Source organism: Oryzias melastigma, linkage group LG9 (genome assembly GCF_002922805.2).
Source record: "Oryzias melastigma strain HK-1 linkage group LG9, ASM292280v2, whole genome shotgun sequence".
NCBI lineage: Eukaryota > Metazoa > Chordata > Actinopteri > Beloniformes > Adrianichthyidae > Oryzias > Oryzias melastigma.
The window spans coordinates 17,946,908-17,961,128 of NC_050520.1; the positions used below are offsets into that span (position 1 = coordinate 17,946,908).

At 36.8% G+C, this 14,221-nt stretch overlaps 1 protein-coding gene across 2 annotated transcripts; it reads left to right on the forward strand.

Moving 5' to 3' along the window:
* Nucleotides 1-534: 534 nt before the first annotated feature.
* LOC112148767 (MLX interacting protein) lies at nt 535-14,200 on the forward strand. 2 transcript variants are annotated; one of them, XM_024276102.2, is made up of 17 exons: nt 535-1,109; nt 3,098-3,204; nt 3,653-3,738; nt 3,924-4,013; nt 4,110-4,151; nt 4,993-5,233; nt 5,385-5,474; nt 5,634-5,728; nt 7,612-8,173; nt 9,235-9,344; nt 9,436-9,547; nt 9,642-9,757; nt 9,855-9,962; nt 10,055-10,182; nt 10,264-10,387; nt 10,880-11,009; nt 12,792-14,200. In XM_024276102.2, exons 1-17 carry the CDS (start codon nt 802-804, stop codon nt 12,896-12,898), a joined length of 2,556 nt encoding a protein of 851 aa, XP_024131870.1. In that variant the 5' UTR covers nt 535-801; the 3' UTR covers nt 12,899-14,200. The 2 variants fall into 2 exon arrangements, with proteins under 2 accessions (XP_024131870.1, XP_024131871.1); XM_024276103.2 differs by having other exon boundaries at nt 5,062-5,233.
* Nucleotides 14,201-14,221: the final 21 nt, after the last annotated feature.

A 14,221-nucleotide genomic window follows, 5' to 3' on the forward strand; every position in this document is an offset into this window, starting at 1 on the left:
AAGATTTTTTTATATTTAACTCATTAAAATTCCTAAAAAATAAAAAGTAAATGATTTTTTTCCCACTTTTTGTAAAGGACAATAAATTATACAAAACCCTTAGTATTCTTTGCTTGTTTTATTGTTTTGTATGTCTTTGTTTTGCCTTCTAATCTCCTTTTTATTTGTTTAACAAATTTAACTATTTTGTATTTGTATGTACATGTTCTTATGTTGACATTTGTGGTGGTCAATAAAAAAAATCATCAAAAAAATATTATTTTTAGCTCAAGTGCTAGCAAAAGATATGGAATCTTTGACTATAAATTAAAAAATCTCTCCTTAACCGAATCGCCAATGAAGGAAGAACACAGTTGGGAAACATAGTGAATGAACTTCATTAAACTGCGTTTAAAGTGTCATCAATGCAGAAGAATTACAGGTATGCCTTCAAAACAGTTGAAGAACAACCTGTCGCTTCGGTTTATTTTAGGCCCTCCGAGGGTGGGTGGAGCTCTGACGTTGACCAATCAGAACTAGTTTAAAACAGGAACTTCCTGCTCCAGGCAGAGGAGCAGCTCTTTGTCAGCTGGTCTCTTAGACCAGTAACTTTCGTCAGCTATCTTAAAAGATAAGTTAACTTGGAGCGCCAATGACCAATGAGGATCCTAAGCATGGATGAAGTGATGTTTCTGGTTCCATAAGTCGAGGCGGAGAGACTTTGACAGTTAAGATGAAAGGAAGAGTTTTACTTTCTTTAGCCTGCTAGCTAATGCTAGCTATTTGTCTGGAGGAATTACCGACATTGCTACTACTAGGGAGATGTCTCTGCGACAGACTTACCGCCGCGCGACAGCCAGCATAAAGCAGGAGCAGGAGGACGACTCGGACACGGAGGACTCCCACCTGGGGCTTCTGAAAGTAGAAGGGCTGGAATCCCAGATCATCCACAGCGGACACTTCATGGTGTCTTGGCCCCACAGCGAGCACCCCCCGAAGAAAGGCTACGACTTTGACACTGTCAACAAACAGACCTGTCAGACGTATCACTTCGGCAAGACGAGCACGTCGCACCTCTCCATAGACGCGTCCCTCACTAAGCTCTTCGAGTGCATGACCCTTGCTTATAGGTAACCCACAGCACACATGCCCTATCAATAATTTCACTTTTCATTTGATAGTGAGCCCTGAAAAGCACCATACAGCCTTCTCGCAACTTTCAGCTTGATTTGTCTCATTCTGTAACCTGTAGAGCAGTTTAAAATGTTATTAAAAACCACAATAGACACATTTTCACTCTTTGATTTGTCTTCACAACCAGAAGATCCAACACAATTCAAAATATCTATTGACAATTCTCTCTAAAGCTGGTTTAATTTATTTAAAAAAAATGCTATTTTAAATTTAATACTGTTCTTAGTTTTAAAAGTTCTTAGTTGAATTAGTTTAAATCCATAAGTAAGTGTAAACTGTTTTTTCACTACCACACAAACTTAATTTTTAAAAAGAAAAACAAATTACATTTAGCGTCAAATCAAAGCAAGTTCAATCAGTAGTTTAGTCACAATCAAAGCTCCTTTAAACTGGTTTGTTGAGTCATAGGTACATAATGCATGACAGCATATCAGAGAGGTTTATTTTTATGTATGTGTCTGCCTAAAAACTCTGTGTTATGGCTAAAATGAATACTGTAACCATCAAAAACCTTTTTTTTTGTTTCTTTATGTAGTACAACTAAACAGTCATTAGGACACTTGTGTTGTGCCCAGACAAGTTTTCAGCCAAGCTTTTGTTGTTCTTACAAACCATACAGACACTTACAGTCTGTCATTGTGGATTAATAGAGCTGAATAAACACTAGCAGATTTAATACTGTACTTATTACATTGTGCACTTTAGCGGTTGAACTGTGGAAATGAATCCAATCCAATTAAATTTCTGACAGTAATTTTATTTTTGTTTGCTTTCTTGTTTTTATAAAAAGTCAATTTTTGCATTTCTCTGTTTTCATTCATGTAACTTACCGCTTAAACATAAAGTGCTTCAGATTGAGGGCAATTATTATGGACAAAACTGATGTAAATGCTACTACACTTTTAAAAAATACAATAAACCTTAAAATGTAAACAAGCTTTTCTCATTGTGGGGGAATAACAGCTCTATTTTCTCCCAGATGTGTGCTCTTTGCACCCCATCTCTAAGTGAAACCGCAGCCTCCCTGCAAAGTAGACTCAGTTTCATCATTTTTTAAATTTTTATTTATGATCTTAACCTCTCATTCTCAACCCAAAGCTTTTGCCATCAGTGAGGTTCACTTCACCAAAGCTTTCCCTGGTCTTTCATCTGTGGTTTTATTTATTTTGTTTTCTTGACTTAAGACTTTTGAAGCAACAGTTCTAAACGGATGCAGCATATTTTGCAAATGTAATTCCTCCCAAAACCGTATAAAGACAAAAAGACTGCTTCCAGCAACACTGCAGTACCTTCGTTTTTCTAGAGAAAGCTATTACCTGGTTTCCTAAAGTGATTTGTAAATTAAAAAAAATCTCTACATCTCAATAAAGATATAGCTCTCATATGCTTTCAAAAAGTGCATGTACAAAGCTCATGATATCCATGCTTTTCTATTTACAGCTGTAGTATTATCAGTGTGTGGACCAGCTGCTCTGAGGATTCCCTCAGACTCTGCAGCAAGTTTGGCTTTCTAGAAGAACTATTAATAGAGCAGTTGCTGTTATGCTGCTGTCATTCATCCTATAAAAAGTTGCATGTATTTATGCAAGGAGGAAATGTATGTATCCTCACAACAGCTTGTTAATCTGAAACGTTTAATGCATTCATTAAAGTTATACTCAGATTTTGTTGATTTAAAAAAAAATAAAATCGAAGCAAACTTTACAGGAAGGACAGGGTGCAGTAAAATCAGCAGGAAGGATGGAAAGAGGGGAAACAGTGAGAGCATTTCATGTGATAAGCTTTGTCCTGTTTGTATAGACCAACAGTCAGTCCACAGTATATTCTATTTATTCTAGTTTTTGCTGCTCAGTTAGATAATGTCTGTATGTGATCTTAAAAAGATAATATTCCGCTTAATAACTTTCTAATTTGTTTGTTTTAGTGGCAAACTTGTGTCTCCTAAATGGAAGAACTTTAAAGGTCTAAAGCTGTTATGGAGAGACAAGATTCGCCTCAACAATGCCATATGGAGAGCCTGGTACATGCAGTGTAAGAGCCTGGTTTTTCCTTTTCCGTGTAGATTATAGATATATAGAATATGTGTATGCTGATGTCATGATTTAGATTTAGGATTATTATTCTAGAAATGTGCATATATAATTAGAATTTACTGTATTAAATCCTCATAACTAATTACTAGATGGTAAAATGATAGTTTTTTTTTATTTAATGTTAGCGAAACTGCATGTTACACTGTAAAAGAAATGATCTAATAAAACCCAATTTTGCAATATTTTTTATTGAAAATTTTTCTCAGACACCTCATTATCTAGTTTGATTGGGTTCTCGTGTCATTCTAGGTTTTTATTCCTGTTGTGTGCAGGCTGTGATATGATTAAAGCTGATTATGTGAGACAAAAACATAGAGTTTGTGTTGTTAGTATCTTGTTCCTTGAGTTAGTTAAAAATAAATGATGTCATTCTTCTATTTGGTCAGATGTGGAGAAAAGAGAAAATCCGGTTTGTCACTTTGTAACGCCTCTGGATGGAAATATGCACTTAGACGTTCACCGAGCTGCAGAGGTAAAGACTGAAGATTCTTCTGACAATATCAAGTTCTGTTCTTTTTTTATGCTGTTTTGTGACAAGAACAGATTTGTCTGTCATTTTCAATTTCCCTAAGTTAGCTGTTTGAAATTTCCTGCCACTTCCTTCCTCTTTGCTGAGTGCTTGCTGTAATCTGAGGTCGAGTTCCTGTCTTCCCACAGACTGTTGCCAGTGATGGAAGGTGTTGGAAAAGAAGAATAGAAATCGTCATTAGAGAATACCACAAGTGGAGAACATACTTTAAGAAAAGGGTAATTTTTCAGTCTTATGCAGCTACGCTTTTGCTGTTTTTTTTATTGCTTTATTAAACCATAAACAAATTCGTTACGGTGTTCATTCTCTTCCAGCTTCATAAACACAAAGATGAGGACCTCTCAAGCCTACTTACGGTATGCAAAACTCCTTTATTGATTGCCCCAGAGTCTTAATAATTTTAAAATGCACTTAAATGTTTATGTGAGAAACTTTTATAAAGAACAATTATAACCTTTTCAGAGCAACTGTTTAATGCTTGCATGTGCATGCATCTCTGGAAAGGGTTTGGCTCCGTCAAAGGAAAAATGCTTCTTAATTATCTCAAATATCTCTGTCTTTGTCTCAAATATGTTCTGTTTTTGTACTAAAACTTGTTATTACATCGTTTCCTATTGCACTGTATGAAGCTGGGCAATGTCGCTGGAGTCTTTGTTTGTAACATTTTTGTTAAAGAAAATATTATTTTGTATTCATTTTTTTTAACTCCCATCTAAGTTCCCACTGAAAAAGCAGCCAAATCTCTGCTTCGCTCCCTATTCGTGTTCATGCATGCTCTGGGTACATAAATGGTTATTTGATATGTAGTGTCTGAATAGTTGCCATGGGTACAAACACCTGGTATTTAGTTAAAAAAAAATCCTTAAAATGAAAATACTTTGTTTTAGTTTTGTATGTAAGCAGAGGCTCAAAGCATCTTTTGCAGAAATCTGTTCTTCTTATAGAAATGTTTACTTTTTGTAAATATGCTTATACATACATTTTTAAACCAGTTTGCTGCCACCCTATTGACTTTATGAGATTGAGTGGAACTAGTTTCTTGACATCATTCAGAAAGTATTACCTAAAATGCCAAAATAGATCAAAGTCTGCACATAAATGTACTACTACTATCTACTATTCCTACTTGGCTGTACACAACACTGCATGTATGTGTGACATTAACCAGCTTGATGGTTGCGCTTTCAATACTCCAAGGGGCCAGAGGAGCAGTTGTCGCTGTTTGGGGAAATCTCTCCAGACGTGCTGCGTGTCTCCTTTTGTCAGGATGAAGAGAGTGTCGCACGCCGTCTGCCTCGAAAGCACAATGAAACGCCCGCCCCGATGGAGATGGACCCCCTCTTTGACATGGATGTTTTAATGTCCGAGTTTTCAGACACCTTGTTTTCCACGCTGGCCTCTCACCAGCCTCTAGCCTGGCCCAATCCCAGAGAAATCGGTAATTTTTGTGTGATTTCGGTGCACTTTGGTAATTGAATATCAAAACCTGTCATTTGTGTTCCCTTTTTTGAGCTCTTAATGCATTTTCTTAAATTATTTGATCAATTTGCCAGCATGTTTTAGATCCTCATCTGTTTCATCTTCCACAGCTCATGCAGGGAATGCAGACATGATCCAGCCGGGACTCATCCCTTTACAACCCAACCTGGACTTCATGGACTCCTGTGATCCTCTACAAGGTAACAGGAAGCCACCATTCCTAGTCGGAGCACTCTCAGACTAATGGTTTATTTTGATTCAAACGCACATGTGCTATCACAGCAATCTGCTCATCCTAACACAAGAGGAGGTAGTGTGGTTTTACTAACCTCTAACTAACATAGAGACTCTTGTTCCAGACTTATTTCACAGCCTCCGTCAGCCCGCCTTCCCCTCTGTTTTCCCCACTTCAACATCTGTCACCCCTCTACCCAGCAGCAGCGCTCAGTCACAGGTAAACACCCAACTAAAGCTCAGTTCCTAATATGTGACAGGAGAGGGTTTATTTCCTGGAAAACCTTAGGATTTCTGTTTCAATTTTGGAAAGCATTTGCTATTTTTTTCTATTTTTTTGCCTTTTTGTAATCTCACTTTTTTTGCAATTTAATTTTACTAAACATGTTTCATAAACAGATTTGGTTGTTATATTCACAATTAAGAAAATATATTTAAGTTTAAAAAACTATTTTCTACGGTTCAGTATTTAGTGGCTGTTTATTTTCATTTATATTCACTATTTATCAGAGAATCAGAAGCAATGTTGTAATTTTCTCTGCTTTTCCCCTTATATTTATATTTTCAGAACAGTTTTTTTTCCTGTCTGCCTATTTCTTTGTAGAATGTTTAATTATTTAATTGGCAATTTCAAGCTACTAAAATAATTTTACCTCAACAGGGGTTTCTTAAAGTGTCTCATAACTTGCATATAATTTTTTTTTTGCATACTAATGCATATTTTCCCCCACACAGCTGCTTTTTACAGCTAGAATTAAATCACATAAATCTAAGATTCTTTGCTCTAATCTGCCCAATTGCAAAGTTAAACATTTAATAAACCAGGTTACAAATACTGCTGTAACCAGTTGACTTTGAAGGAGTTTACAGACTGTTCTTTCAGTCGGCACAGGCCAGCTTCAAGATTTTTCTTGGCCATATTCATTGTTCCACTCGTCTCTACTTTTTAAAGGTGCCATTTACAGAAATATGCTAAATTGCTAAAGAGTCCTTATCATGGACATTTAGGGTCCAACTAATCTTTACATTTTTGTTTATTGAGTAGGTCAGTTCAACAATTATATAAAATATAAAGCAGCCCCGTCATCTTGTCTATGCCCTTTGTCTGTTTTTTTAAGTAGTTTATAGTTTCAAGTCTGAAAACAGGCTGTTTTTTGATGGTAAACGTGTTCGATTTGACTTCTTCTATGGGCTGCCGGTTTTCTTCAAATTAGTTTAGTTCATGGAGTCGAACACAGATTGACGAGTGTAGAGGAATGATCTCGGTCCTGGTCTGCATGAAACTTCCTATTGAACTCAGCATGGATATTAACATGTCAGCCCTCTGCAGAGCACTAACATTATAAAAGAAAAGCCATCTACACAAAGGGGAGAAAACATAAAACCAAGCTTTAGGAATTATAACTGTTAAATTCCAATTAATTCCAAGCATTCCAGATCTTTATGATAGTAGCATATATTACATCAAATGATTTCCTGTGTAAAACTGGATAATAGAGAAGAAAAACTTCCTCTAAATGGAAGAACGGGAGAAAAATTCCAACCAAACTCTAGAAGTTGTGGTTTAGAAGGACATGAATGAGACGAAGAAAAAAACAAAACACTAGAAACATCTCCTATAATACAAAAATAATTGTTATTTTTTTACAAGACAAAAGATAAGTTAGTTCTTTTTTTGTCTTTTAGGAGATGAACAAGAAAACATCTCTTGTAAGACAAAAAGATAAGTTAGTTATTACATCATGACAAAATTTGAAACAGATGGACAAACTTAATAGAATATTTGTTGTAGGACAAAAAAGTTTGTCACAATCCTATTAGACTGATCAAAGACAAATGAGACATGCATTTTTTACTGCTTAAAGCAGAATTTTGAGCATTTGTAATAAACCGAGAAGGTACTAAACGCCCTTCAGAAGAAAGCAAGGTTAATGGAAACAAGGTCTTGTCAGTGTGACTGAAAATATGTTTGTTTTTTTTTCCTTTTAAGCCGTGTATACTGTTTAATAATATCAGTTATTGTTTTTTTTTCCAAGAAATTGTGATTTCTTTGATAAAAATTTGCTAAATGCATTTGTCTTTTTTTTCCCCATCCCTTGCCAGGCCTCATTGATGCCCCCTTTGAATCTCTCAGTCAATCATCCTTCTGGCTCCCTCCCCATGTCCTCCTCCATGGCCACCCAGAGATCTGAAACCAGTGTGGTTGGATACGATCAAAACTGCATGCCTTTGTTCGCTAGGCCAGTGGCATCCAGCGATCAGTCAGGGGTTTCATCTGAGTCCCTGTCCCGTGAACCTCTGGTGCAGTGCCTTCAGGGTCAGAACTTAGCCTCAGCTGCAACCATTGTGCCTTCACCTCTGAACAACCCCCCCTCTTTGGACGAGAACGTAACTTCATCTGTGAGAACACACACGGCCCCTTCTACCGTAACGTCCAGCAATGTCACCACCACCACCACCATCAGCCACATCTCGGATTATAGCTCCATATCCACACAGCCTCCACTTCTCCAATCCCAACTACAACCTTTGGCTTCACTGACCAGCGGCCCCGTCCAGCAGCAGCAGCAGTCTTTTGCTCTGCCTCACCCTCTTCAGTCAAACAGTGCCATCAAAGTAAGACGTCGGCAGAAGATTGCACCTTCGCCTCACCTCATTTTCACAGGTCGGTGCTTTTTTGTTAATATTTGCTTATGTTTAGAATGCTGTTATTTATCTTTGGTTACCACAAGATAGCGCTCAAGCGTCAGTCTGCATTAAAAATTAGCTGCGGTAATGCCAAAATGTTAACTGAACTGATGCTGAGGGCAGTGATAAAACATTGCATACTGAATAGGAAATCAACTCTTGCATAAAATAAGAATGATATAACATGAGAACAATAAAAACATACAGGAAGTAATCTTTTGTATGTGGTAATATATATTTTTTACTTGCACATTTGGAATTGACACTAAAACACCAAGAAGTGCAAGGTTATCAAATGAAAGTTTGTTTTTTAATGTGTTTAATTATTGGATGCACAGCCGTTTTTATTTGTGTTACACATTGACTGATTCTTGACTTGATCTTTTGTAAGCATGCTCCTTTTTCAACTTTGGGACTGCAGTTAAGAAGCCAGCGTGTTCTCCTCCTTGAGTTCATTGTCTGACCTTGAAATATTTATGTTGGAAAACAAGACGGAGGGCATTCCCACACATTTGTTTTGAAGGTCCCATGGTTCGCTTGATAAGAGTTGGGAATTATCACGGTGAACATACAGGTGTTGTTGAAAGAGGGCAAGGAAACAAAATGTTTGCCAAGCTAAATACCCTCAAACCAGAATGCTTTGGTAAGACTGCAAAATAACAGAAAGAAAAACTACATTCAGTCCAAAAAGAGAGATGCAACAATAGCTTTTTTCAGAGCAGTATTTTATCTTGTATTAGATTAGGTGGCCCCTGCAGTTAAATTACCTTTCTGAGAAAATCTGACCTAATTACCAAATCAAATAAAAGCTTTGTAGTTCATCCCCCTACTCCATGTAGGAAATCCCACTTTTATGACTATTTTGATTTGATTTTTTTTTTTTTTTTTTGGAAACAGCATTTTCACTATTGTAAATAAAGATGTCTAACAATGAAAAGGTAGATGAATACTTACCACAAAACCTAATAACTGTTGGAATATTTTCCTTTCATAAAATGTTCACATTGTCCGTGTTTGATTGATTTCTTGTCCTTTCAGCTCCTTTTCCTGGTCATGCCAGCGCAGTACTTGTCACCCCCTCAAACCTGAAACCAGATGTGGTCTCCGCAAACAATAGTCTGGTTATCGCGCCTTCTCATTCTGGAACGGTGCGTTTTAGATCCACTCAAATCTTATTGATGCATTTACATATTCAAGATCAACTCAAATGTTTTTGGTTGTCATTTCTGTTGTCTCAAGGCTTCTGGATTTCATGTTTTGCCTCAAACCCAGAAGACTCCTCAGCTAATGGTCCCGAAAGAGAATCCATATACCCCAAGTTCTAAAAACCAGAAGCCGTCCCCTAGTGCTGGTGAGAATTCTGATTAATTTGGTTGATTATGTTCTCCCATCTACACATAGTTAACAAAAAAAAAAACTTATTGCCTGTTTTTTTTAATTTTTAGTTCACAGTCAGCCAGGATCCAGTCAGGGGTCACCCTGTGGGTTAGATCAGGTTCCCAGTCCCCCATCACTGATCATCGGCAGCAGTACATTTCTGACTAAGACTGAGCACAATCAGGTTTGTGTGTGAGGGTCTTCTTTGAGAAAATCGCCCCCCAAACGCATAGATATGAATGTCAGTTTGGTAACATTACATGTGTGTAACGTTTGGGCAGAGCCGGAGGACAACGCACATATCTGCAGAACAGAAGAGGCGGTCCAACATAAACATTGGCTTTAAGACGCTCTGCAATCTGGTTCCCACGCTGAAGACACTATCAAACGTAGGTCCTTGTATTTGTCGACATCATTTGTCAATAAAACAGTATCTAGATCTTTGAACGAACACCCTCACTGTCTAACCGTACCTGTGCAGGTCCCCAATGCAACCACCCTGCAGAAAACAGTGGAGCACATCAGTAAGCTCCAGCAGGAGAGGCAGCAGATGCAGGAAGAGATCAAGAAGCTACGGGAAGAAATTGAAGAGCTCAATACCTCCATCAGGTATGTCAAGCACTTGTAAACGTCTACTGTGAGTATGGGAGATGTACAAATGAACTATCTGCCTTTTCTGCTTCATTTCAGCGCATGTCAGGAGCAGCTGCCTGCAACAGGAGTTCCAATGAGGCAGAATCGCTTAGACCACATGGAAGAGAGGTTTGACGAATACGTGAAGAGCCACACTTTTCAGAACTGGAAGTTCTGGATTGTATCCTCCAATTAAAAAAAAAGTTGCATGTTCTTTGCTGTTCCTACAGAATGTAAACCAATATATTGAAAGACAGATTTGTTTTCTGTAAGTAACTAATCTATTATCTAGAGTTAAACCACTGAGTCACTTCATGGGAAAAAGTTTAAAGTTTTTTTTCTTTCTGTGTCATCACGGTAGTTACTTATAGTGAAACATTCAACTGTTTTGGATATTCTATAAAGTTGCTTCTGCTCAATAAGGTTTAGCTAGTTATGGAATAAATCCCCAAACTGGTGGTCCAGTTTTGTGATGAGCATGCTCTGTGTTTTTGCAGCTTTACTTCACTGAAGAGAGCACTGATTCCATGCAATTGCAAAATAAAGAATTTTGGTTATTTTCCTCTTGAAAAAAAAACATAAATTACACATAAAGTGGCAAAACAAAAGCATCAAATGTACACATGATGTTTAAAAATCTTCCTTAGAGTTTCCTTGACCTTTTACTTTTCAGTTTAGCATCATCATCAAGCCTCTGTTTGAGTCATTCAACAGCATGGTGACGACGACGAGCAAGGCCAGGCTGTGCCAGACTACACTGCAGTGGTTGGATTGTCACTGCTCTCTCCCAGTCCTCAGACCAAGTAAGGCTAAATTTCTGGAAAACTGCAGAAATGGGAGGAAAGAAAAAATATTCTTTTGGTAGCAGCATTAAAACGAATCTAAAGGCGAGCTAACTATTAATTTTACTACTGTGTAGTTTAGTTATTTGTTAATCTGTCTTAAAATAATGACATACAGTGCTTTAATAGCAGGTTAAGTAATGTTTTTTAAAACCAATTTTATAACGGCTTTATCTTATAGTGTTAAAATATAAGAAATTGCATATTTTATTTGCTATTTTTTGTGAAAAATGAACAGACATTTATGGTCAATAGACCAGAATTAGCAGAAAATGCAACTTTTTTCACCTGTATTTCCTTAAGCATATCTTACAAAATTGGTCTTTGTTGAATATTCTGTTGTTATTCTATAAATAGATCTTAAAAATGCATTTTAATAGAAATGATTGACAGATTAATTTTATACATTAATATCAGATGGCAGTGTTGAGTTTTTTTTAATTATTATTCATTATTACTAAAGGAAAATCTATGAATCACAAGGAATTAATGTTCCCATTTGTGTATGCAAGCTACTAATGAAAAAAAAATAAGAGGGGTTTCCCAAAAAGTTTCTCCAGTAAGAGCTTTTCTGCTTATTGTTTTACTTACATGTTTTTTACAGAAAACCGCACGCTTCGCCACATGGTACTTCCCAAAGCTGCAGGCCAACACGCTCTGTCGGATATTAAATACATTTGTTGTCAAGATTCTACCAAATTTGAGGCGTTTCACACAAATGCTCTAATAAACTCAGGTTCAATTTGTTTTATATTAAAACACATAACTATGAAATTGAAGCAGGAGATCCTATAAAAATATTGCCTCATTTAATTAAGATTTTAAGTGTTGCTGTTTAAAAAATAAAAATGAAAAGGAGGAACTTTGTTAGCCCAATCCTAGGAAGAAAAACAAGCAGTGATCGTATAGAAGTACACTATGAATACTATCCAAGTAATTTCCAAGTGAAATCAGTATTTAGAGCTATAAAAACTGTAGCCTAAAGCAAAGATGAGGTTTACTTCAAATCAAAGAAAACTTCTCTTAACTGTGAGCATATTCGCAATGTTTTGCAAATTCACCTGAGCTTAATGGTGAAGCGTCTTGAGAACTGTTGAGATGAGTCATAATGTGCAGCAGCTTTTTTAGTCAAAACCAAGCATTGCAAAAAAGCTGCTGCTTCCAGCACGGCTTTGGTTCAATAATCGTCACAATCTAGGCACCTCTTTATTACTTTATGGGTCGCAGTGTTCAAAAACCAAAGGGGAATCGATCCTCTGAACAGAGAATCCTTGGATTGATATGGAACATTCAACAGAATGTTAATGACAGAGACACAAATCAACTAGAAATAGGATTTAAGGAAAATATGAATGACAGAAATTTACTGATAAGCTTATTATTAAATTTAAATAATTAGAAATTTTCTTTAAACCCAAAGAGCCACATGTGGCTCCAGAGCCTAGACCTACTCCAAAAAGATTGTGTTTTAACATCTTCTTGTAGCATTTTTTTCTGATGATGGAGGACATATTTGAAAAAACTTGGAGACAAATTTACTACTACTACTCCCACTCTGCAGAAACTATGTCATAGAGAACAAAGCAGGGGTTTTTTTTGTTTTTGGCTAAAAACATAAAAATCAAAATCAAAGGGTATTTTTAATGTTCTTACAATAGTTAAAAAAGGCTTTTCATTTTGTGATTAGCTTTGAAAAATGGGTCTTGTTGTGGCTTCTGAATTGCATTGCTTTTGTTTTTCCAGTGGTGCTGAGCAGACTTCGTCATCTGAGCACGACCACCTCCATTCTCAGCCACCCTCTGCGCCTTCCAGACGAGGCCATCAAGGCTGTCACCGACACAGATGCGTAGACTTAGAGGAACTAAGAAGACTTAGAGGAAAAACACTCCGAACATTAAAAAAGAAAAAAAATGGTAGTTTTCCAGTTTTCAATGAGGTCCTTCTGGGATTTTTTTTGGTCAAGAACTCAAACTTTATTATGCGTAAAAGAAAGTGATGCAATTGATCTGCACTCCTACTGTGACCTGCTAAAGCTGAAGATGCATAATTGGAAATTGTTCCTCTGGTTTTACTGTTTTTGTAAAGCCACATTAATGAATAGAATGCTATACTCTAATGTAAAAACAGTGTTTAAAGGAGAAAATGAAAACCAAAAAGATTAGCAGTTGCCTAACGTGTTGTGGCTTTTGCAGAGCAGCATGGAAATCTTTTTTTTTTCCCTGGAAGGATCTTAACTGGGACGTTGGTGATCTTCTGAGAAGAGCTTCGGTCATCACTAAACAAATATTCTTTTCTTGTTTGCTTTCTAGCCGTTCACTCAGGTGAATAACACACTGTCACTTAACACCAGTGTTTCCTGGTGGTCTCCGTCCACACTGAACTCCTGCCTCTCTGCACATCCGGCTTGTTTTTAGCAGGTCAAAATGTAAATTTAGCTTTTTCGAGGTTGCATCAGGTATATTCAACACTTGGACTTGCACAAACGTTTGTTGCAGCATGACAGAGTTTTTCTACTTCAACCCTTATAGGGAGCATAACTGACAGTTCAAAGGATGACTAAAAATGCATATATGTACCATATTTAAAAATACAATGCTGTAGGATCCAGTCTGCAGAAGGGGCTTTTTTCATTCTTTATCTCTCTCAGGGCTGCACTTTGAAATATTTTCATCAGAACAAATCAAGTCAGGATTGTTTTTTGGTATTATTTAGAAGTTAGACATTTGTCTATAAATGTACAGACTGATTAGCTTTTGTTGTTGTTTTGCGGCTTTTTTTTTGTCTTGTTGACAAAAACGAGAGGGAAAGTACTATTTGACATAGAAGCCATATTTAAAATAAATTAAAAAAAAAGTTTGAGAGCAAATTAAAATTGCCAGGACTGGCAGGAGTTAGCCTTATGGTCTAAGTGTCCTCACCCGTCACTGCAGACTAGAGTGGATTTATGTGTATGTAAGTGTGTGGCTCTCACTACACTCCTCAGGCAAATGTCATGTTTTTGCAAAATTGAGTTTACAGTAGCAAAAAGCACCATTTTTATTAATGAATGTGTAGTTTTGAGGTAGTTCAGACAAAAAACGTAATCCCGATAGACATTCAACACTGTTATAGTGTATTTGATGGCGCAACTTAAACAAGAACGTTCTCATTGACTAGTTTGCTGTGTTTTTTTT

What these genes read in the sequence shown, in the direction of transcription:
- LOC112148767 (XM_024276102.2), top strand. Translation starts at nt 802, where the DNA reads ATGTCTCTGCGACAGACTTACCGCCGCGCGACAGCCAGCATAAAGCAG. An exon ending in GCCTCACCTCATTTTCACAG is followed by an intron (nt 8,174 to 9,234) that starts GTCGGTGCTTTT and finishes TTGTCCTTTCAG; the next exon opens with CTCCTTTTCCTGGTCATGCC. An exon ending in TCTCCCAGTCCTCAGACCAA is followed by an intron (nt 11,010 to 12,791) that starts GTAAGGCTAAAT and finishes TTGTTTTTCCAG; the next exon opens with TGGTGCTGAGCAGACTTCGT.